Genomic DNA, 23,342 nt, shown 5'->3' on the forward strand with positions numbered 1-23,342 from the left:
ATTCCGGAGCCTGGCTTGGAGCCTGCTCCGCGAGACCCGGCAGCCGCGGACTCTCTCCCCAAATGCAGCGGCTGCAAGCCAGCTCCTAACCCCTCTGGGCCCCAAGGCTCGGCAGTCCAGCCGCCGCCACCGCCGCCACCCGGAGGCAGCGAGCAGCAGCGGCGGGCGCCGAACAGGCTCGTGCTGAGGGCGGGGGGCGCGGCGGGGGCGGGACCTGCGAGGGGCGAGGGGGCCGAGCCCGAGGCGGGGGCGGGGCCGGGAAGGCGCGCGCCGCACGGGCAGAGGGTAGGAGGGGGAGCGGGCGGGGCGCGCGCTGCGCGGGGCTGGGCTCGGAGCGCGCCGGGCTCGGCCGCCGAGAGAGCCAAACCGGGGCCGCGCTGGGCCAGTGAGGAGCGCACGAGCCTTCGAGGTTGTGGACGACGGAGGGAGGAGCCGCCGCCAACGCCAGCTCCCTCCCGGAGGGACCCCTAACCCCCCGCTGGCCATGAGCCGCCGGGCCCCGGGAGGCCGGCCGCGGTCCGGGCAGCGCTCCTCCGGCGCCCCGGCCCTCCCGGCCACAGCTGCGCGCCTGTAGGTATGGCCTGCTTGTCCTCAGTTCCCTCGTCCCCCCGTCCATCACCCCGGACTCCATCCGTCCCTGAGGGCGCGCGTGTGTGTGCGCACTGCTGCTCTGGGGAGCGCGGCCGCACGCGCCCCGGTCCGCGCGTGTTGTCTTTGTGTGCGCGGGTGGGAGGGAGCGCGACGGAGGAGACGCGCCCCCCGGCGGGGATCGGCTCTCCGACCCCCATGCCGGGCCGGGCGGGAGTGGCGGGAGGGGCCGAGCCGCCTCCGGAGCAGCTGCGCCCAGGCCCCTTCCCAGGGCCCAGGCCCCTTGGTGGGGCGAGCGCAGCGGGCCCCCTGGAGGAGGGGTCTCTGGCTGGGGGCTGGGGGGGCTGGAGAGCTGGGGTCTCTTCCCTAGGCTGCGGGGGCTGGGGGAGGGCCAACCTGGAAGGAGGGTGCCGGCCACGGGAGGGACCCTACCCAGACCACCGTCGCTGGGCCGGCACGCGCTCCATTTGGCCCAGGCCTTCTTTCTCACGGTCTCCATTCTCGACCCGCCCACCCTGGGAACTCTCCTGCAGCTCTCTGTAGGGGGGAGGATCGCTGAGGGTGCCGGAGAGGCCGGCGCCTTTAAGAAGGGGCGGGTTCATGCCCTCCATTCAGTCCCTTCGGCCTCGGCCATTGATGAACCTGCGGGCAGCGCGGGGCCCGGCACCGCGCCAAACCAGCGGGCCAGGACCGGGCAGAGGCAGGGACCCCAGCAGCCCACGAAGTGAGGTCTTCAGGGGGAGGAGTCTGCAACGACTGGGACCCCTCAGGAGCCTCGCGGGGCTGACTGGACAGCCCCAGGAGTGACCGTGGACAAGGTGCAGGAGAGAGCCTCAGGGCCGGGAATCAAACCTGGACTGAACCCTACCTCTGCCCTTTGAGCCTCCATTAAATACCCTGTGAAATGGGGATGGTGCTGCCTACCTCCTAGCTGGGTGACCAGCAAGAGCTGCCCCCTCCAGCACAGGTCGCTGAGCATGGGTGAAAGGGCACCCCTAAGAGAACAGAGAAGCCAGGGGATGCCTACCCTAAGACACTTTGGCTGCCTCTGTTGGGGGTGTGAACTGAACCACCTCCCAACCCTGCCCCCCACTTTGAACAAACCTCTTCCATCCTGGCCTCCCTGCCCCATCCAGGAGGCCGTCGGCTGGGAGTGACCTAGAACCCTTCAGCTCTAAGAACTTTGGAGGAGGTCTGGCCGTGGGGGCAGTGGCAAGGTTCAGGGCGTTTATGGGGCTCTCAGAGACAGTTTCCCACAGACTGCCTCCTCTCCCCCTCTAGAGGGCGTCAGTGATGATGGGCAGGAGATCCTGATGCGGGATAATTGAATGGTTCTGAGGAATCGAGTTAATGCATATGCTTTTTTTCTTACCCTTACTGTGAAAACTCTGTCTAAAATTTCTAGACCCCTCCTCCCTACTTTGTGGGTCTCCCAGGGAGAACCCCCCGCACATACCCAAGGGTGAGCTTCCCTAGGAGGTGGGACCCCCACTCAGGTGGAGCCTGGACCCCCAGGGCTGAGCATTTGGTTTCGAGCTGACTCGTGCCAGGCTAAGGGCCTCTGTGGCGTTTCTCATGTAATCTTCACAACAACCCTGGGGGTTTGGTTCTATTATTATCCCCATTTTGCAGAGAAGGAAACAGATTCAAGGAAGTGAAATGACTTGCCCAAAGTCACTCAACCAACAAGCCAGGCTTCCAAACCGCTTCTCTCTGACAAGAATCTGGTTTCTACCTCCTGCACTGCTTGTCTATTCTGGGTTGTAGGGACTTGGGAGTTTAGGTATACTGGGCCTCCTGGCAGCTGTCCCCATGCCATTCGGGTCCAGTCTTAGAGCCTGCCTCGCTTCCTGCTCTTTCACTGTCCACGTGGGGCTGGAGGGGCGGCGGCAGCTTTGGAAACTGGGGAGGTTTCTCTTCCCCACTCACCTGTGTGGGTCTGTTTTTTGGGTTTTTTTGTTTTGTTTTGTTTTGCGGTACGCGGGCCTCTCACTGTTGTGGCCTCTCCCGCTGCGGAGCACAGGCTCCGGACGCGCAGGCTCAGCAGCCATGGCCCATGGGCCCAGCCGCTCCACGGCATGTGGATCTTCCCGGACCGGGGCACGAACCCGCGTGCCCTGCATCGGCAGGCGGACGCTCAACCACTGCGCCACCAGGGAAGCCCGGGTGCGTCTGTTTTTATGGCTGTGCTCTGTCCCAGGGGAGAGCAGGGCTGACTCTTCAACATCTAGAGGAGGTCACGGCCCACACCTGTTTGGGCAGAGCAGTGTGTGGGAGTACGGCATCTTTTGGCTCCTCTGGGTGAAGCAGGGTTTGGGCTCCATTCTCCAGATACTTCCGACCCTCTGTGTCTAGGGCCCACCTGGGGGCGGGTATAACACCCAGCTGGGGACTCACGGTTTGGTAGAGAAGACAGGCCACAAGCCATGTGGTGTTGTGGAGGGACGAGGGGCAGGGGGGGCAGAGTGGAGGCCGGGACAGGACAAAGGGGGGCGTTCCCGGGGCCCCCTTGGGCTCAGGGGCCTGCCAGCTACTGGGGCAGAGAAGCAGGTGGGGCAGTGCCGGGCTGCACGTTGAGACTCCGAGCAGTGGACAAGCAGGGGTTGGAGGAAGAGGATGTACTAAAACTTGGATGTGGGGAGTTTGAGGTGGCGGAGCTCAGCCAGGCTGGGAGTTCAGTTGTTTGGGAAAAGGCCTGGGGAAGCTTTATAAGCATCTGCAGTACCGAGTTCTGGGATACTCAGAACCGAGGGGAGGCACTGGAGGTCTCAGTTAGGAGTCGCTGGTATGTGTATCGTGAAAAAAGCCGGAAGGCAGACTGGTGGGCTAAGGGGTTGACGGGGTGTCCGGCAGATTTGCGGGGCTGGGCCATGGCCCAGGGAGGTCTGGGAGGGTTATGAATCAGGGCCTAGGTGAGATCCATGACACCGGGAGAGAGGGAGAGACCGCGAGGCTCAGGCCAAGGATGGAGAGGGGTTGGTGCGTCTGCTCTGCAGTGCCAGGATGGCAGGGCCAGTGCAGCTAGAGCCATCCCAGCCTGCTCTCCACCTACAGAACCTGTCCAGGAGCTGTCCAGCACCAGGTGCTCCTGAAGGAGGATAGGCTTCCCTCCTGAGCCCCCAGGCCCCGGCACAGCTTATTGTCCTGGGGCCCCCGCTCCCTGCTCATCTGATGTCGACTTCCTGCAGGGCCCAGCCCTGGATTCCCCTGCCCTCCAGCCTGTCAGAGAGCCCTCTCCTCTGAGGATGGCCATCTCCTTTCCCCAGGCAGGGCCTGGGTCCCCCTACTGTGCCCTCAAGAGTGAGAGCTCCCCAGTGACAAAGCCCTGCTGGGAGTAGCATGTGCTACAGAAAGGGACAGATGTGAACTTGGCTTCACACTCCCCCCCTCACCAGTCTGTGGCCCTGGACCCGCCAGCATGGCTCTCGGCACATGGTGGGAGTTCAGTACAAATCCAGTGAATGATGGGCTCGTCACCTCCCTCGCCAGAACCTCATTTCCTCATCTGTATGACGGGAGAATCCTCACTTCCTGGCAGGGAAGATGTGAGGGGAGAAGGGCTTTAAACAGGGGCATAGCCCAATTGGATGTGAGTCCTAGAAAGATGACCTTGGCCACACTGTGGAGCCTGGATTTGTCAGGGGTTGGGGGGGATCGTGAGAAACAAGGAGGTTTGGGAGGAGTCCTCCGCCCAGAGGAGTGGGAGGAAAAGAGGGAATGAATACAAGACACTTAGGAAATAGAAGCAGAGGAGCTTTGATTCTTAAACAAATCACTTGTTTAATCCTCAGGACAGCCTTTGAGGTCATTGCTCTTTTACCCTCTGTTTTAACAGATGAGGAAACTGAGGCCCCAGGAGGCTGAGTCACACGGCTAGGAAGCAGGGGAGCTGGGATGCAAAGCCAGCCGGTCTGGCTCCAGATCTCAGGCTTTTAACCACTCCACTGTCCCATGTGTCAGATGGTCAGATGTGGAGGAGGGGAGACGCCCCGGCCACGGGGCCCCCGTGATGGAAGCAGCTGTGGGGCCCCCTCGGACCAGGGGTCTGCAGGTCCCAGAGCCAGAGGGGCTTGTCAGGCTCGGGGGCATCAGTGAAAGCTCGGGGGCTCAGCAGAAGGGCTTCCCCACTCCCACGGTGGCAAAGGCTGGCAGTCGCGTGGAAGGCGTGAGGGCACAGAGCTGCTCCGCCAGCTTTTAGCAGCCGCCTCCCAGCGACGCTCCTCAGCACAGGCCTTGGACCACGAAGCAGGCAGGCCTAAGTGGGCGAGCAGGATGGTCCCACTTTACAGCTGCGGAAACTGATACTCAGAAAAGCCAGGGCCAGCTGAGTCCCGCGCCACCCCTCCCTCCCCCCACCCCGACCCCCACAGACAGGGGCAGAGTCCCAAGGGTTCTTAATCCACACCTGTCCCTGTCGCTAATCAGCTCCTCCCCAGACCCACTCTGCAGCAAAGACCCAGCCAGTTCAAGAGTATTAAGACCAGAAATCACGCCCACTCCTGCCTCCTGCCAGGGTCATGGGTCGAGCACAGATATTCTGGGTGGGGAAGGTCAGGGAATTCCAGCCGCACGTCCTTCTTGCAGGAGGCCTTGGTTCAGGGCCTGCCCTGTGAGGACACTTTCTGGGGGGGGGGGGAGGGAGTAGACTTAAGAACCAACGCCCAGGCGCCAACAGTGAAACAGACTGAGCCCTGGGTACTCTGCCTCCGTCGCGGGCCAGAAGGTTGTCTGTGTGCTGCAGGGGGCGGGGTGCAGAGGGGCGACCGGGGGTTACGGTCCCACAGAGGCCAGGACGGCAGCTGGGAGGAGGCTTGGTGGTAAAGTGCTCAGTCGGCTGGGCTGGGCCGGGCCGGTGGTCCTGAGAAGCCTGGAGGACAGGACATCGGTGAGCGTGGTAGGGGCCAGCTTCCTGGAGGGCAGGGGGCAGCCGAGGGAGGCCTTCTTTCCTCTCCTTGTGTTGGGGGGGCCCCAAGAAGAGGCCTCGGTTTCCCCATCGGGAGTGGTTCGCGGTAGGGCGGGTAGCACTGTCCAGCCCAGCCTGGAACACAGCACAGAGGAGGATGCCACTCAGGCCTTGCCCCCCACCCAGAGGGCAGCCTTTCAGGTTGCCGGGTGGCTGGTGTGCTCTGCAGGGCCTCCTTCCCTCCCTGGGGGCCTCCTTCCCTCCCTGGGGGCAGGAGACTGTGGTAGGGAGGCCAGCTCCAGCTGGGGCTCCCTGGAACACTCCCCCTCCCCCGCAGGTGTGGGCCTGGACCATGCCGGTGCCTCCCCGCCCCTCCAGGCCGCTGCCCACTGTGCGCTGGATCGATTGGTCACCGGCCCATTAGCAGGGTGGCTAGGCCGCCTCATTAATATTTTAAGGAATGACCTGGCCATGGGGTCCGGAACTGCGTGCCACTGGGGGCTGATGGCTGGCTTTCTTTCCTCTTTTCCAATTGTCAGTGCTATTTTTACCACCGGAAGGCCAGCCGCCCCCTCTCCCAGGCGTCTAACCGGGTGGGGGTTGGGGGATTCTCCCGTCTGGTTCTTGGCAGAGGGGTTAGGAGAGTCCATGGCTTGGAAAGGCAACAGGCAGGGACTGGATTATGCTTCCCTCCCCATCCCACCCCCTGCCCTGCCTCCCTGAAGCCCCATCCCATCACCCTCTGGCCCTGGCAAGATGGGAACAAAAAACATTGCTCCAGGAGGAGAAGCCAGACAGCCCAGCTGAGCCTGGAAGAACCCCAGGGTGATGGATTGGGGAGGGTAGTTTGCCCACCCAGGGCCGCTGGGGGACCACCACCTGATCCCCAGGCCAGGCGGAATGGGGGTGGGGCTCGCTTTGTCTCCACCGGAGTCCTCATAGAAGAAGCCCGTGAAGGTGAGAGGCAACCTCCTGCCTGCCTCTGGTCCCACTCCTGGAGGGACTGTAGGGCCCCAGTCTTCAGTGTCCAAGGGCCATGACAGGGGCCGCTGGAGGCCACTGCTCCAGCCCCCCATGGGAAGCCGAGGCCTCGGGAGACATAGGGCCTAGCCCAAGACAGAGCCCACATCTCCCACCGGCCAGTCCATTGCTGTCCTGCACGGACTCGGCAGGTTTCTTCTGGCTCCCTGGGGCCAGAGGAGGGGGAGCTGGGACCCGGCCCATGGAAGCGAGAGGGCCAAGGACCACAGGGGCCATGGGAGCTCAGGATGGAAGGGCCAGTGTAGGGGGAAGGCTTCCTGGAAGAGGAGAGTGTTTTACATAGCCTAAAGGTGGGGCAGAATTTGACTAGTCAGCGGAGTGAGGAAGAAAGTTCCAGCCGGCTGGAGAGTGACACAGGCAGAGACTCGGGCGGAAATTCCCAAGGAGCCACTGGAGGAGGGAGAGCCCAGGGCCTGCTGGAGTCAATCCATAAGCCTTCCCGGACAGGCCAGACAGTAGGAGCCCGGTGAGTTCGTCTACCCTGCTTCTGGTACCTCTGGGTTCCCCTCCCCCTGAAGCTCTGCTTTTCCCACATCTGGGTCTGTGGTTACCTGCAGAATGATTGATTGGGTGTCACACTGACTGGAGACCTCCTGGCTCCACCCAAAGGTTTGGAGAGCCCTAGTCCTGCCCACAGGTACACATGGATTATAACACAGCAGAGACCACTTCCTGTGCTGTCCTTCCAGGAAGGGGCGGCCCCTCATCCTCATTTTTTTTTTTTTCTTCACCATGCCACGCAGCTTGCGGGATCTTAGTTCCCCGACCAGGGATCGAACCTGTGCTCCCTGCAGTGGAAGCGCGGACTCCTAACCACTGGACGGCCAGGGAATTCCCTCATCCTCATTTTTAAAGTGAGGAAACTGAGGCCCAGAGGCTGGAGTTGAGGTCAACGTCCTTCACCCAGAGAGCAGTGGGGTCAGGCCTGGAGCCCAGGTCAGCAGAGTACCTGCACTCGGTCTCCTCCCCAGTTCTGGCCCACGGCCCTCAGTTTCCTCACTTTAAAAATGAGGGGGGCAGCACACCCGTGCCCTGCTGGGGCTGAGCCGTCTTCCTCTTGGCTTGCGGCCCCCCCCCCTTTACAGAGAGCCATGCCTGGGCCTGGGTCTGTAACTAGGGCTGGGGCTCCCGGGCTGGCCCGACTGCTTGTGACTTCTAGCCCTGGCTGTACAGCCCCTGCCACTTCTGTGTAGCCCCAGCTGGACCCAGGGGACAGTGAGGGCTGCTGTGCTGGGCATCGGGCCCATAGGCTCCTGGCCAGTCAGCAAGAGGTCAGGGCAGGGGAGGGGGGAGGTCAAGGCAGCCCCAGCCTCTGTGCATCCCAGGCCAGTGCCTGCCTAGGGCATGTGCCCCCTACCCTTGGCAAATTCCTCTCCGAGTTCCACCCCTGCCTCCAGTGCGGCCTAGATGGGACCCTCCCCCTGCCCCTCACCCAGTGAAAGCCTCTGCCCTGGGTCCTGTCCCTCCGCTCTACCCCTTCGTGCCAGGAATATTCTCAACCAGCAGGAAGGGTGGGAGGGACGGGGACTGACGCTTGAGGATGTGGCACTGGGACCGACTTCCTCCCTGTCCCCACCTGCCCCATGGAGGGCAAAATTATGGCAAGTGGGGCACACTTCGCTGCTGGCTCCAGTGCTAACCCTTCCCAGGCTGCCCTGTCACCTAGTCTGACCCTCCTGGTGGTCTCAGGAGGGAGAGAGATGGCCCCTGTGGGGAGCACTGCCCTGCTGGGTAAATGGATGGGCTTGGAGCCCAGGGACGGGGCTTCACAAACTCAGCTGCAGGGCCTCATCCTCGCCCCACCCTCAGAAACGCCCGCTCTCCACAGGTCAGGCCAAGGCCTTGGTGATGGTGGCAGGTGCATTCCTGCCTCCACCCCCATTCCGGGCATATGACTCAGGCCTGCCTTCTGCCCCCAAGGAGTGCCTGTGCCAGGTGGGAGACAGACATGGAAGCAGATACCTGGGGCACCCTGCAGTGGGCGCCTCGTTAGAGGGGTGCACAGGCAGGGACTGTGGGAGCTCAGAGGAAACACCTGTCTCCTGGGCTGGGGAGGCAGGGGAGGTCAGGGAAGGCTTCCTGGAGGAAGTGGCCCCTGGATTCATTCTTGAAGGATGAGTAGGAGTTAGCTAGATGAGGAGGAAGCGCAGGGCAGGAGAGAGGCCCAGAATGAGCCATATTCATGGGTGCCTCAGCCCCTGTTCTCCCCCAGCCCCTCCCCCATGTCCTGAAAAGTCTGCCTCCGAGTTACTGCTCATGGCTGCAGTGAAGTCACTCTTCATCCTCTTTGCCAGCATGAAGCCCAGTGCAAGCCCCGCCTCCTCCAGGAAGCCTTCTGAACTCCCTGCTACTCTCCCGCCAGTGCTGGGGTGAGAGCCTCTGAGGAGACCTGCTGGTTTGGAAGGAAAACTGTCCTCCGTGCTAAGTGGCCTGTTTCCTCCCTGGGGCTGTCCTGTGGTTATCGACTGCAGATCGATGGCCGAGGTTGCCCCAAGGTGAGAGGGAACTCCCACGGTACCCTATGGCCCAGAGGCTCCACAGATGATCTCACAGAAGTGGGGCAGCTATTTTCACCTGGTGATTAGTTACAGAGTTTGGATCCCAGAGGAGAGAGGAGATGGTGCCAGGAGCTGTGAGGGAAGGGCCATGCTGGAATTGTGGGGATCCTGCAAAGGCAGGCGAGGGCATGACCCCCTGTCTCAGTTCCCCTAACACTGGCAGGCCCCCTCAGACAGGGGCTCCCTAAGGCAGGGCAGGACCGCAGCACCCCACTTCTTCTCCACCAGTAATTTTCACCCTGGCCTGTTGGGGAGGAGATGCATAAACAGAATGGCTGGGCCTGTGCCCCCAGGAGTGATGGGGCATGAGGAGGCAAGGCCCCCAGATGACTAGACACACACCATGCAGTTTGGCGATCCGGAGTGAGGAAGCGTGGGGGCACCTGGGGACAGGAGGAGAAAGGTGGGATTCCCCGGTCAGGGCCTCTTCAGGAAGGTCCGGTTTGGATGGGAGCTCTGGAGGGAACAGGGTGCCAGGAGGGGGGAACATAAGGAGAGCAGGCAGCCAGTCCACGGTGAGGGAAAAGAGTCTGAAGAGGCGGCACCTTCAATGCCAGTTTGAAACACTGGTCATACTGGATCCACACTGGAGGTGACGCCCAAAGTCTCAGAGTCAGCGTGAGAATCCCTGGTGTGTCACTAACAAGCTGTGTGTTCTCAGGCCCCATGTGACGGCTTGGGCAGTGACAGCTGTGACATGCCTGGTGTGCTGAGCACATTCATTTGTTCATTCATTCATTCATTCAGCATTTACTGAGTGCCTGCCATGTGCCCAGCACTGGGGACACAGCCACATATGAGACTGTCAAAACCGCTGCCTTGTGGAGTTGGTATTCTCCGGGGAGGGTGTGGTGCTTGGGGGGGTGGCGGTCCGGGGGGGGGGGGTGGAACGAGACCAAGCAAGTGGATAAACAGACTGTCAGATGGGGATAAGCACTGTGGAGAAAAGTAAGCAGGCAGAGGGCACGGAGACACCAGCGCTGGGTGGAGAATTTCTTATTCTAAATAGAGCGGTGGGCAAGGAGAGCTATCGGACAAGATGGTATTTGAACAGAAACCTGAAAAACGTGAGGGGGTGTGGGGAAAGGACATTCCAGGCAAATACAAAAGAAAATCGCAAGTGCAAAGGCCCTGGGGTGGGACTCAGGTGTGACCAGAGCAGAGTGGGCAAGAAGAGTGGCGGGAGATAAGCTCAGAGAGTCAAATGGAGGCAGATCACGTGAGGCCTTGGGGGCCATGGGTAGGACTTTGGCTTCTACTCTGAGTGGGGTGGGAAACCATTGCAGGATTCTGAGCAGCGGAGGGCCTGATCTGTCTTATGTTTCAGAAATGACTGGGTTCCTGGGTGGAGAACAGGCTATAGGGGGTGAGGTCAGGTTCCGGGGGACCAATGAAGAGGCTGCCAAAATACTGCAGGCAGGAGAAAGGGTTGTGTGGGTCCCAGGCCAGCAGCACGGATGGCGGGGAGCAGCGGAGGGGTGGGGTTCCTGGTATATTTCAAAGGCAGAGCCAAGAGGATTGCGCATGACTTCTTTCTGTCCACCAAACTTTGGGGACCCTCAGAAGAGGGTACTCAGGGAAGCGAGGTCACTTGGAGGCTCATTGGGGACCCCACTTGAAGGCGTCTGTCATCCCAGCCTCCCTCGCCAAGCCCAGGAATGACCTTGGGGTTCCCTGAGACTGCTGCTTGAAGGAGAGTGCCCCTCTTGCAGACACGTGTCCCCCCTGCCTGGTTGTCCTCACACACTGAAGCTTGCACACAGCCCTGGGGGAGTGGGGCTGGTGGGCGCTCTGGACATGGGTCAGGAATTCACTCACTCGCTCCTCTCACCTGCAGCCTCCGGGGGCTGCGATGGGACAGGAGCCATGAATGGTGCCGCCCCCGGCCCCGCCGCCGCCGCCCCGGTCCCGGTTCCGGTCCCGGACTGGCGGCAGTTCTGTGAACTGCACGCGCAGGCGGCCGCCGTGGATTTCGCGCACAAGTTCTGCCGTTTCCTGCGGGACAACCCGGCCTACGACACGCCCGACGCCGGGGCCTCCTTCTCCCGCCACTTTGCCGCCAACTTCCTGGACGTGTTCAGCGAGGAGGTGCGCCGCGTGCTGGTGGCCGGGCCGGCGCCCCGGGGAGCGGCCGAGCCCCCAGACGCCATGGAGCCCGAGCCCTCGGGGACCCCGGCGCTCAAAGCCGCGCCCTACGGCCACTCGCGGAGCTCCGAGGACGTGTCGGCGCACGCGGCGGCCAAGGCCCGCGTCCGCAAGGGCTTCTCGTTGCGCAATATGAGCCTGTGCGTGGTGGACGGCGTGCGCGACATGTGGCACCGGCGCTCCTCGCCCGAGCCCGACGCCGCCCCGCGGGCCGCCGAGCCCCCAGCCGAGCCGCGCGACAAGTGGACGCGGCGCCTGCGGCTGTCGCGGACGCTAGCGGCCAAGGTGGAGCTGCTGGACATCCAGCGCGAGGGCGCGCTGCGCTTCATGGTGGCCGACGACGCGGCCGCGGGTCCCGGGGGCGCCGCCCAGTGGCAGAAGTGTCGCCTGCTCCTGCGCAGGGCCGTGGCAGGCGAGCGCTTCCGCCTAGAGTTCTTCGTGCCGCCCAAGGTGAGTGCCCACCGCCACCTGGGGGGACCGTGGAGGGGCTGGCTTCGGGGACCGCACTGCCTGATCTGATGGGCAGGATGGAGTATTCAGGGTCAGGAACCTGGGATGCCAGGGGCCCCCCTCTGCCTCTGGGATGAGTCACCCCTCAGGCCCTCTTTTTCTGCTTGTGAGGTGTCAGAAGGGCCCTCTGGCTACAGAAGGGGTTCTGGGTACTGTTCTTGGAGGTATTGGAGAGCCTGGCTGCCTGGACTCCTCTTCCTCACCTGGGGCCCCTGGGTGGCTGGAGCCTCCCCAGAGAGGAAAGGAGGCAATGACATTGGCACACTCACAGAGGGCCTGCCGGGGGTCTGCATCCTTCTCAGGGGAAATCTGCTTGTCCCCCAGCTTAGCTGCCACGCTCCAGCCCAGCCCCTGCCCAGGTGGCCCCTTTCCGGCCCAGATTTCATAAGCTCCTCCTGGCTGTCACCAGCATGGCCGCTCACCTGAGTGCACCGTGCCCTCCCCTCTCTTGGGGGCTCAATGTCAGAGCCCTGAGGGCAGCTTTGGGTCTCCTCCAGCAGAGCAAATCTGCCTTGTTTGGGAAGAGGGAATAACTCTAACAATAGTGCCCGCTTTCTGAGAGCCCTCATCCTCCCAGTTGCCCCGGCAAGGCGGGCAGCATGGTCCCCAGGTCACAGAAGAAGAGAAGAGAACGAAGGGAGGGGGTGTGGGCTGCCCAAAGTCACGCAGCTCGCAGTAGGCAGAGCTGAGCTAATTATACCCATCACCCTGGTGGTCTCGGGAATGAAAGGAGCGTGGAGCTGGGAGCTCCTTGTGCACTGGGAGGTTTGGAAGAGTGCGGGGTTGTCCGCCCAGGGCCCTCACCCACCTCTGGGCCCATTCTTTCCCCGCTGTCTTTAGCCACCCTGCGTCTCGCCTCCTTCTCCATCTCCCTGTCTGTCGGGACGCTGGATGCTCCCCCTTGCCTTTCTCCCCTGGAGGTGCAGGATGTGGGCTCCCCAAGGCGGGGTGCCCATGAGAGGTGATCTCCCAGGGACACACTGACTCTCTGAAGAGCTTTCTCCCCAAGTCCCAGGATGCCCAGACTCACCAAGAACTTTTTGCCTGCCCAGGCCCCCACCTTTAGGTCCCTGAGAGAGTCATGGGCCACTAAGCCCAACTCCACCGTTTGTCAGACAGGGAGAGCGAGGCCCAGTGAGGGGTGGGAAGTGGGGTGGGGCTTGCCCAGGGTCACCCACAGGGCAGGGCTTCAATGCCTCTGGGCCCTGAGTGGCAACCACAGCTGCTCAGCTGTAAATAGCATGTCTGCTGCCCTCGAGGGAGGGGACACAGCAGCCGGTGCCCCCTGCAGCCCACCATTCACCGCGGGCAGAGGGCAGGCTTCCTGAGGGGTCACTTTCCCAACCTCTGCGAAAGGCAGGTGGGTTCCTATCCCAGATCTGGCCTCAGACCCTCCTTTTTTCGTGCAAATGTTTGTGAATTCAGGAGTGAGCCAGGTGGGAAGCATGCCTGGTGAGGGCTCAGGTCCGGTTTCCCAAATATGTTTGGTTCCAGGGTGTATGAGCCCCACGGGGAGCCCCTGCTGACACTCCCCCTGCCTTTGAGTCCTGTTCACCCATCCGCAGTCCAGATTTCTTCCTCCTCTCGCCCCTGAAGGCCTAGCTGCACCCTTGGAGCAGACCGGGGCTTGGGGTCTGCAGGCTTAGGGGCTGTTTCGGGGACCCCCAGCCTGCTCTTTCATACAGCCCCGTGTGTCAGGCTTCCAGCATCCTGCCCTCTCACTCACCCTGCAGGAAAAGTCTCCTGGACCCCAGGTGCCCTCATAGCCCTAGGCCGGCCAGCCCTGGGGCCCAGGGAGCAATGACGCTGGCCCCCTGCCATTAGGGAACCACCAGACAAGTGATATTTGCTGGACTGGATGGTAAAATAAACCTCAGTGGGGTGAGCACAGGATGCTCGGGGGGCCACAAGGAGGAGAAGCTTCATGAGTGCTCACCAGGTGGCAGGGCCCCAGGACAGGCATTTCTGGAGACTCAAGCTGAGTGAGCCAAGGTCTGGGGTCGTGAAACAGCCTGATGGCTCCGTCCAGGGAAGTGGTAACAGTGAGCTGGAGCCGGGTGAGAGGCAGCTAGGCCAGGACAGACGGGCCTCAAGTGCAAGGCAGAGGAATCACCGCCTGTGGCCAGCGGGAGCCCAGCGGTAGTTCCCAGACCAGCCTTCACTGCAGACCTGTCCGCTCCACCCACTCCAGGACCGCGGCCCCTGCCCCCCCGGCTGGCTTGGTGGCCTGCCATGGTCAGCCGAGCCTCGCAGTCACCGCCCCAAGCGCAGCCCTGCTCTGCTGGATGGCAGCCAGTGCTGCCAGGAATTCCCATCCGCCTGCCCACCCAACGTGTGGCCCTTCCCTTTCCTCCTAAGAAAGCCCCTGTCCCAAAGCCCAAGCCCTGCCAGGAATCTCAGTCTCAAGGCAGCCCCGGGGGGCCTTCAGGCCAGGGCCAGGAGCTTTGGGGCAGAGGGCCGTCCCCAGGAGTCCTGCCAGCTCACCTTGGTTAAATCCCACACTGGTCCCTTTGCCTCCACCTAGAGACACGTCCTGCCCGGCTCCAGGAGTCCTGTTCTGAGTTGAGGCTCCAGACCTGTGCTGTGGAAAATCTAGTCTGAAGGGGGAGATGAGCATTTTTTTTTAAATGAACTAGAATAGAATAGAAAATCTCACACTCCATCACACAGTCAGGGTAAATATTGTCTGGTGAAACATGTGTTTCAGAGATATTTTTACCTGTGTGTGTGTACTGGGTCACAACGTCAAATGTATTTCTTACTATGGGTCAAGGTGAAAAATGTGAAAACCACAGATCCGGTAGTTGCGCTGGGCGGAAGGGCAGCTGGGGCAGAGTTCACCCCCTCAGGGCTCAGAGGTGGGAGACTTATGTCAGTCCCAGCTCTGTCCCTGACTTGCTGTGTGACTATATGGGGAGGTCCCTCTGTTTCCCAGGAACTCCCTCAACTTACCCATCTGTGAAATGGGGATTGGGACACCTCTGTGCCAGGGCTGCCTGACATCCTAAGCTGAGGGCTGCTCTGACCTCTGGGAGTGGGGACGGGGGAGAGGGCTTCAGGAGACCCTGGGGCCGCTGTCTCACTGCCCTTTCCTCTGGCCTCCCAGGCCTCCAGGCCCAAAGTCAGCATCCCTCTGTCGGCCATCATTGAGGTCCGCACCACCATGCCCCTGGAGATGCCGGAGAAGGACAACACGTTCGTGCTCAAGGTGAGCCCCACCCCGGGCCCCACAGATCCCTCATGGGTGGCAGAGCTTGAGGGCAGTGTCGGGGGAGGTGAGGGTAAAGGACCAGCAGCAGGGCAGGGGGAGGGAGCCCTGGTTGGGGGTCCCAGGATCCTACGCAGATGTCAAGCACATGGCTAGGATGTGAATCCTGGCCTGGGCTCCAAAGCCAAATGCCCCAGGTGTCGTCCAAGTCCACCATGTGCGGCCCCGTTCCCATTTCCTCCTGCGCCTGGGTGAAGGTCCTGAGTTTCACTTCCTCCCCTCCCTTCCCCCACTGGAGTCAGCGAGCACCCACCCCACAGACAGGAACTGGTAGCCAGCCTGCAGCAGTTATGCAAATGCTCCTGTCGCCAGCACTGGAGTGTGGGAACCTGCCTGGTCCCACAGAGGGCACAAAGGCCCTGAGGGTGGGCAGGGGGGCACCCCAGTGAGTCTGGGGGCAGCTCCTCTTTTTCCCAGGCTCCACATCGCCGGGGTGGCCTGCTTGGGTTGCTGAGGACACGGCTCCGGGCTGCCAGGGCTGTGGCCCTGTGCCTCCTTGGAGGATTAGAGCGTGTTTGTGAGACCAAGTCCCCAAGGAGGCCTGGTTCTACCCACCTGAAGCTGCATGGAGGCCCCCCGCACCTCCTCTCCAGGCTCCCGGTTGGGTTTATGTTTTTACTGTCCCTGTTTGTTTAGTCATGAACTCTCTTATTCATTTAGCAAACGTTTGCCAACCCCATACCCTGAGTCACCCCAGGCGGGGGACTGAGGACACGGCCCCTCCCTGCCTGGCACTCTCATCTGCTGGATGAGACAGGTCAGAGCCTCGCCCCCGACAGCTGGGTGGCCTCTGTGTCTCTGATTATGCTCAGGAGCCCTGAGGCCAACGGGCTCACCTGCCGGCCCGCTGTGGGCCTCAGTTTCCCCATCCATTCAGAGAGGGGATGAAGGAAGTTCCGAGGACCGTCCCAGCTCTGAGATGCTGGGAGTCCAACTGCTCTTTACTGAGACACGCGACAAGAAGCTCAGAGCCCAGGCCTTGGCCTTAGAGACCTGGGTTCGGGCCCCAACACCTCCACCGAGCGCTAGTGTGACTTTGAGCGAGTTACCTGAACCTCTGAACGTCAGTCTTCTCATCTGTACGACGGGGAAAGCATCACCCCCCTCACGGGGCTGTTGGGAAGAGTTCATCAGACAATGTATGTGCAGGATCACACTCTGGGCCCGGCTTTCTCCTCCTTGTTTCCCTTCTGGAGGCTTCTTATCCCAGGGGCGTGGCCACAGAGGTGGAGTTCCAGGCGCAAAAGCGTGTGGGCCCTCAACTCGCTGCTGGGCCAGCCGGCCCCTCACAGACTTGAGGGTTGTGATGCCCTTCCACCCCACCTCCCCATCCCTTGCCCAGCCAGCATGGCCTCCTCCAGGGCCTGAGGACCTGAGCTCAGCAGGGCTGGACATCATCTCCATGATCCCCAGTGGGGGGCCCAGGAGGAAGGGGCTGCTGAGAGTGTGGGCTCCACCCAGGGCCCCCATTGTCTTTCCTGCTGCCCTCACCAGTGAGCCCCCAGGGGGGAGGGGTGGGATGAGCCATTTGTCCCGGGCTCCGGAGCCTCCTGCCGAGGGTGCTGACTGTGATCTGGACTCTCGCCACCCCCTCCCCAGGTGGAGAACGGAGCAGAGTACATCCTGGAGACCATCGACTCCCTGCAGAAGCACTCGTGGGTAGCTGACATCCAGGGCTGTGTGGACCCTGGGTGAGTGCCCAAGTGCTCCTAGGATGGGAAGACGGGGTGGGGGGCGCCTAGCTCGGCTGTGCCCTTGGTCCAGCCTCCACGGGGAGGGCAGGAGCTGAGCTTGACACATGGGCTTCTCCCATTGCAGTCCAACTCAGGTGGGTGCTGGCCAGAACGCCCACACTCCCATTCCCAGCAGGCCCTGTAGGTTCAGGGTCTGGGGACCTGGAGGGAAGTTAAATCAAGTCTTGTTCTCACTCCAGGGGAGGCTGAAACCACTAGGACAGGGGTAGTGATGGGGTGAGCCCAAAGTGCCAGGGGTGGGGGACCAACCGGGAGGCCCCTAACCCAGTCCTGGGGCTCCGAGAAGCTGTAGTGGTAGAGGTGCCCCCCTTCTCTGCGGCTTAAACAAAGGGCGGGCCTGAGCCTGGCAGAGGGGGCTGGGGGCGGCAGGGAGGAAGAAGAGAGAGAACAGCCCAGCAAAGGCTGTGGAGGTGTGCGAGGACCTGGGACTCGCAGGGAATGTCAGGCCCTCGGGTGACTGGAATTAGAGCCCGTGAGGAGGAGACTTCCGTGAGGGCGCCGGAAGCTGGTAGGTCGGGGCAGTGGGGAGCCATGGCTGGTAATAAGGGCAGCTGTGGTCAGCCGTGTGCGGGAGGAACAGCAGGGAGGCTGGCGGCGCCGCGCGGGAGAGGCCCGAGGCCGGAGGAGGAGGGGCAGCAGGCCAGCAGGCTGAGCACTTGGCAGGAGCTCCGGCTACTGGGTTGAGCCAGGCCCCGGGGGAGGGGCTGCTGCCTCCTGATTAAGAGCTTCATTTAAGGAAGCACAATTAAAGTCCTGAGCGCCTCCCAGGGCCCCCCCCACCCCGCCACCCCCATCCCCAAAGTGGCCGTTATCCCTCCCCTGCCGCCCTCCCAGCCATCGGCTCCGCAGCCCCCGTGAAGGTGAAAATCACTTTGTGGCACAGATGGGGAGACAAAGGCCCAGGGCAGGGAAGGGAGCTGGCCCCGGCCCCGCCCCCCACCACGCCCTGCCCCTGTATGAGGGCCTCCGTGGGATCCTAGGAGGAGGGCAGCCTGTCGAGGGTTAGGGGGCAGGGGTCATGTGACCTCCAGGAGAGCTGCACCCACCAGGAGACATCTCCATATGGCCCGGTCACTCACATGGCGGCCACAGAGCAAGCTGAGGGTGTGGCAGAGGGACAGGGCTGATGCTGGCCGCGGGACTGTCTGCCACTCCCGGCTCCATGAGCTTGCGGTCCGAGTCCCATGGCAGGACGTGGTTGCGCTTTCTTGCCTTCGCAGGGACAGCGAGGAAGATGCCGATCTCCCCTGTGCCCGGGGAAGCTGTCTGGCCAGCCGTGTGGCCTCTTGCAGCTGTGAGCTCCTGACGGATGGTAGGTGGGGACAGAGCTGGCTGGAGTAGTGGAGGCAGGGTCGGAGGGGACGGTCGCTCAAAGATGGTCAGACAGACAGACGTGCTTCTCACCTGCCATTTCTCCAGCAGCGGACCTGCCCCGGCCCCTAGAGACAACGGCAGCCGTGGTGACAGCCCCACACAGCCGAGCTCGAGATGCCGTCGGGGAGTCCCTGGTCCATGTCCCACTGGAGACCTTCCTGGAGACCCTGGAGTCCCCAGGTGGCAGCGGCAGTGACAGCAATAACACAGGTGCAGTGGGGCTGCACTCTTCCTGCTGCCCCTCCCTGCGCCCCCGCCCGAGGCCACAGGCACCCCCAGGCCTCTCCCAAGCGCTTCCTGAGCCTCAGAAGCAGTGACATTTCATCCCACTGGGTCCTTTGCACAGCTACTCGGTTGTTCTGGCTTTTGCAGGCTAGTCCGGGAATGTGACCCCTCCCACGGGCCCTGGTTTCAGTAGAAAACGCTCACAGAAAGGGGTGCAAAGGGTTGTAACGAGGGCTTGGGGACACAGACACTTGATCTGTTCCCAGGTTTGTTGCCGACTTAGAGAGTGACCCCAGGAAACTAAGTGATCCCACCAAACCAGAGAAAACCGGACGATGACTATGAAATAAGCATGTTCTGATGTTATACATACAAGCAGACACAGCTGGGGTACTGAGGAGTTTTGTTACTGGTTCAGGAGGTGCAAGAACATTTAATGTGTGTTATGTGAGAACAGAAACCATTTGCCAGTTGTTTTTTTTTTAATTAATTTATTTATTTTTGCCTGTGTTGGGTCTTTGTTGCTGCGTGCAGGCTTTCTTTAGTTGCAGCAAGCGGGGGCTACTCTTCGTTGCAGTGGCTTCTCTTGTTGCAGAGCATGGGCTCTAGATGCGTGGGCTTCCGTAGTTGTGGCACGTGGGCTCAGTAGTTGTGGTTCGCGGGCTCTAGAGCGCAGGCTCGGTAGTTGTGGCGCACGGGCTTAGTTGCTCCGCGGCACATGGGATATTCCCGGACCAGGGCTCGAACCTGTGTCTCCTGCATTGGCAGGCGGATTCTTAACCACTGCGCCACCAGGGAAATCCCACCAATTGCTATTAATGGTCTTTCCTTGAGACAAAAGGCACCCATTCCATCATGTGATACATTCTTATCATTAAACTATTTGCTAAACCAGTCTGTAGCTTAAATCTACATTCTCTTATTCTATCATTTTCTCCTCTCCGTGCCTCAGTTTACGTCATATGTTTAGTGGGTGGGTCAGCTCCCTGCCTCGTTCTAAATTACTCAGCAGCATCTTACATGCAAAAACCCAACAAGATGATGCATCCCTTTTCTCGTTTACGTGCCCCCTCTCTCCCCCACGCCTCTCACACTGTCATCCCTCTGCAGTGGAGGACGGAGCAGAGCCGGAGCCCGAGGCTGAGCCCGAGCTGGAGCTCTCTGACTACCCCTGGTTCCACGGGACACTGTCACGGGTCAAGGCAGCTCAGCTGGTTCTGGCAGGCGGGCCCCGGAGCCACGGCCTCTTCGTGATCCGCCAGAGTGAGACTCGGCCTGGCGAGTACGTGCTGACCTTCAACTTCCAGGGCAAGGCCAAGGTAAGTCAGGGAAGGCGGGTGGGGGGCACAGCGGGGAAGTATCCAGCCCAGGGGGAGGCGGGCTGAGGTGGCCCTGGTCCTGAGGCTGCACCTGCGCCCAGGAGGAGGCTCCACGGGTGTAGGGGTGGCATGGCTTCCCACAGGCCAGGCCTACCCCGGCCATGCTCCGAATCACTCGCCTCCCTCCTGCACCTCTCTGCTGGTGGCCGAGCCCCCAGGAGGCTGGGCCCTTCTGAGGGTTTGACTTTGACCCTGTGCATTGGGGATCACGTAGCACTAGGGCTTCTGAGGGTCTCCACCGAGAGCCACCTCCGTACAAGGCTGGGGTCCACCAGTGCTCCAAGCACGCAAGAGCCCCTCTTGTCCCCTGCTCAGCACAGCTCACCAGCCCCTCGTGGTCCCCAGCTGCGGGCCAGGCCTGTGCTCAGACCAGGCCCGGGGTTGTGGAAGGGAACCACATACAGTGGGCCCTAGAGAACCAGGCAGAAGAGGAGGAGCTGGGCCCGGCAGGAGGGCCACAGAGCAGGGGGCGCCAGAGGAGGCTCCTGACCCCACCAGCCAGAGTAGGAGAGGACCTTGACCTGAGACGTGCAATGGACAGAGAATCCTTGAGGTGAAGACAAGTGGAAGGGTGGTCCAGACAGGGCAGGGCAAAGGCACGGCTGTGAACCCAGAAGGCGGGCTCTCAAGGAAGGGCACTGCGTGCTAATAAAGACCTAAGGCACAAAGGAACACATGACAGAAAGTCCAGTGACCGTGGGGGGTTTCAGTGTGACAGAGTGGGCAGGAACCTCAAACTCCCCTCCCCCCATCCCGAGTTTCCGCTAAGGAAACAGACCCAGCCCTGGCTCCGCCCAGGACACAGTTCCCGTCAGTCCTTGCTGGAGGAGGGGGCACCCTAGGACTCCTGCTCCAGGCCTGCACTGGTAGCCAGTGTCCCAGCCCCCGGCTGGCCCCATGGGCAGCGCTTCCCTAGGGACTCCTCCTTGGAAAGCAGCTGCTCTCACCAGCTCCTCTGACAACCAGGCGCTTTACGCTGTCCCCGGCAGCCTGACCCGGAGTTTACTTCTCAACCAGCACGGCCCCAGGGCAGCCTCCTCGGAGGGCCCGGGTCTGATGCCTGCCCAAGCCAGAGGCTCGGATGGTGCCCAGCCCACCGTGGGGCATGGGGCAGGCGGGTGGGGTCGGGGGGTGGGGTCAGGATGTTTGGAGGGGAGACAGAGCCGGAGGCTCCACTCTTTCCAGGGCAAAACCCAGCCCTGAACTTTGTACTCACCACAGCTGGTGCCTCTCAGAGCACGGTGTCTGTCCAGAGTCCTGTGCAGAGCTAGAGAAGTTAGTGGTGGGATAGAGCCGCTTCCTACTCATACACCTCCGGGGAAGGAAGACCTCTGCCTTCCCAGGCCTCACTTTTCACCTTCAGATAAGAAATGTCTGGAATGTTTTTCCAAAGACTGAGAGGCACACGCTCCCTGGGGCCCAGCTCTGCCCTGGGTCTCTGTCCCCAAAGGCCCCACCCTGACTTGAGGCTGTGGTGTGACCCCACTATGCTGGTTTGGGCTGAGCCCCTTCCCTGGGCTGCCATGAGTGCTCCCCGGGTTTGCCCACACTGTTCTGGCAACTTCTGGCCCTGCCGAGTGGCAGAACTCACTCGTGGGAACACTCCCCTCCTCCCCAGGGTTTCTCTCTCCTGTACTAGGAGGCCAGCTCCCCCATCGCATGCACCCTCCTATCATCACCCCTGTTGCCACACACACCCCAGAGACGGCCACTCTTCCCCTTGTGAGATACACATGGAGCAAAAAAAGGGCTGAAGCCAGAGACCTGTGGCTCACCACTAGAGACCGCAGGCCTGTGGCTCCTCTCTCCCTGAGGCGCCTGGCCCGGGTGGGCACTGTTCCTCCGTGCTGCACGCTCTCCCGCTGCAGCACAGTTGAGCAGCGTCTGCAGCCATTCGTCCCCAGCCACCCTGGGGGTTGTCTGCAGCCTGCTGGGCTTTGCCTGTACGGGGACAGTGGGCAGACCCCTAGCTGCTGGGGTGGGAGGGTCACCCAAACACGAGTTCTCTTCCTAGCTCTGTGCTCTGCGGCTGCGGGCGAGTCTCCCCCTCCCTGGGCCTGGGTTTCGCCATCTCTAATATGGAGGCTGTAATCTCTACCTTCTAGGGCTTTTGGAGACTAGGGATGGAGGGGGTGTGCGAGGGGCCTGATGTGGGCGCTTCCAGCATAGGGACAGTTGCATGCTCCCTCCAGTCCCAGCCTGGCTCTGTGGCCCTCATTCCCCATCCCCGCCATAGGCATGACCCCCCCTAAGATGGGCTCATGTGTCAGGCGCCCCCACTCTGACACCACCCCTGTGGCCTCTGTGAGACCTGGTCCTCCCCGTGACCTTCCAAGGCACTTGCCAAGCGTGGGGCCAGTCCGAGACCCCCGCACCCCACACTGACCACACCCATCTGTGCCCACAGCACCTGCGCCTGTCCTTGAACGGCCACGGGCAGTGCCATGTGCAGCACCTGTGGTTCCAGTCTGTGCTCGACATGCTCCGCCACTTCCACACCCACCCCATCCCGCTGGAGTCCGGGGGCTCTGCAGACATCACCCTTCGCAGCTATGTGCGGGCCCAGGACCCCCCACCTGGTAAGACGCCCCTACCTGGCCCGTGCAAACAGACAGGTGGGCAGTGGGGGAGTCACCCTCAGGCTGCCACCCTGCTAGACCCGCGGGATGAGCACCCGGTCTTGGGCGAGTTGTAAGCAACCCGGGCATCAGGACTGGCGGGAGAGTGGCAGCCCTGAGGGAGCCGTGTCCTGAGTAATTCCCGGCAGGTGGAAGGGGGTGGAGTCCCTTAGATCCCTGCGCAGGTGGGGCTCAGCGCTGAGCTGTTGAAGGAAGGAAGCCTTGGAGGGGTGAGTGAGGGTGCCTGGCACGCGGGTGTCGCCTATACCCATGACTTTAGTTATCGGGGAGGTGGGCTGGAACCCGGCGCGCTGAATTCGGGTTCCCGGCTCCCTGTGTGATGCCAGGCCATCCCGTTCCTCCGGGGCTCTGGCCCCTGTCTGCACGCCGGGACTGGGGGTCGGGGGGTGGCCAGGGCCCAGGCTTGGCGCTGACGGCCCGCGGTCTCCCGTTGCAGACCCGGGGCCCTCGCCCAGCGCCGCGCCCGCGCCCCCCACCTGCTGGAGCGAGCCGGCCGGCCAGCACTACTTCTCCAGCCTCGCCGCGGCTGCCTGCCCGCCCGCCTCGCCCTCGGAGGCCGGCGGCGCCTCGTCCTCATCCGCCTCGTCGTCCTCGGCAGCGTCTGTGCCCGGCGCTTCGCGCCCGGTCGAGGGCCCGCTGAGCGCGCGCAGCCGCAGCAACAGCGCCGAGCGCCTGCTGGAGGCGGCGGGCGGGGGCGCCGACGAGCCCCCAGAGACCGGGCCGGGAGAGGGCGCCCGGGGCCGCACGCGCGCGGTCGAGAACCAGTACTCCTTCTACTAGGCCGGCGCGGGCGGCGCCAAGGCCCTGGGGCCACCCGGACCCGCCCGGCCGCGGGGCGATGGCCCACGTGGCCGTCCGTCCCACGGACCCTGCCGGCCCCCGCCCGGCGCTGGGTGGGAAAAGCGAAGCTCTTCAGTGAAGACATAATGTTATTAAAGAGCCTGTTTTAGGGACTGCA

The 23,342-nt window shown here is 62.3% G+C and overlaps 1 protein-coding gene across 3 annotated transcripts; it reads left to right on the plus strand.

The window, feature by feature from the left end:
- Nucleotides 1-310: 310 nt before the first annotated feature.
- SH2B2 (SH2B adaptor protein 2) lies at nucleotides 311-23,342 on the plus strand. Of its 3 annotated transcripts, none has more exons than XM_067705826.1 (9): nucleotides 311-574; nucleotides 10,928-11,685; nucleotides 14,852-14,953; nucleotides 16,613-16,704; nucleotides 17,988-18,079; nucleotides 18,187-18,351; nucleotides 19,477-19,685; nucleotides 22,153-22,324; nucleotides 22,821-23,342. In XM_067705826.1, the coding sequence occupies exons 2-9, from the start codon at nucleotides 10,957-10,959 to the stop codon at nucleotides 23,162-23,164; spliced, it is 1,905 nt and encodes a 634-aa protein (XP_067561927.1). In that variant the 5' UTR covers nucleotides 311-574; nucleotides 10,928-10,956; the 3' UTR covers nucleotides 23,165-23,342. The 3 variants fall into 3 exon arrangements, with proteins under 3 accessions (XP_067561927.1, XP_067561929.1, XP_067561928.1); XM_067705828.1 differs by having other exon boundaries at nucleotides 18,190-18,351; XM_067705827.1 differs by lacking the exon at nucleotides 311-574 and adding an exon at nucleotides 6,233-6,998.

The sequence above is a fragment of the Pseudorca crassidens genome, chromosome 15 (assembly GCF_039906515.1).
Source record: "Pseudorca crassidens isolate mPseCra1 chromosome 15, mPseCra1.hap1, whole genome shotgun sequence".
NCBI classification, from domain to species: Eukaryota; Metazoa; Chordata; class Mammalia; order Artiodactyla; family Delphinidae; genus Pseudorca; species Pseudorca crassidens.

What these genes read in the sequence shown, in the direction of transcription:
- SH2B2 (XM_067705826.1), top strand. Translation starts at nt 10,957, where the DNA reads ATGAATGGTGCCGCCCCCGGCCCCGCCGCCGCCGCCCCGGTCCCGGTT. An exon ending in AGTTCTTCGTGCCGCCCAAG is followed by an intron (nt 11,686 to 14,851) that starts GTGAGTGCCCAC and finishes CTGGCCTCCCAG; the next exon opens with GCCTCCAGGCCCAAAGTCAG. An exon ending in CTGTGAGCTCCTGACGGATG is followed by an intron (nt 18,080 to 18,186) that starts GTAGGTGGGGAC and finishes CCATTTCTCCAG; the next exon opens with CAGCGGACCTGCCCCGGCCC.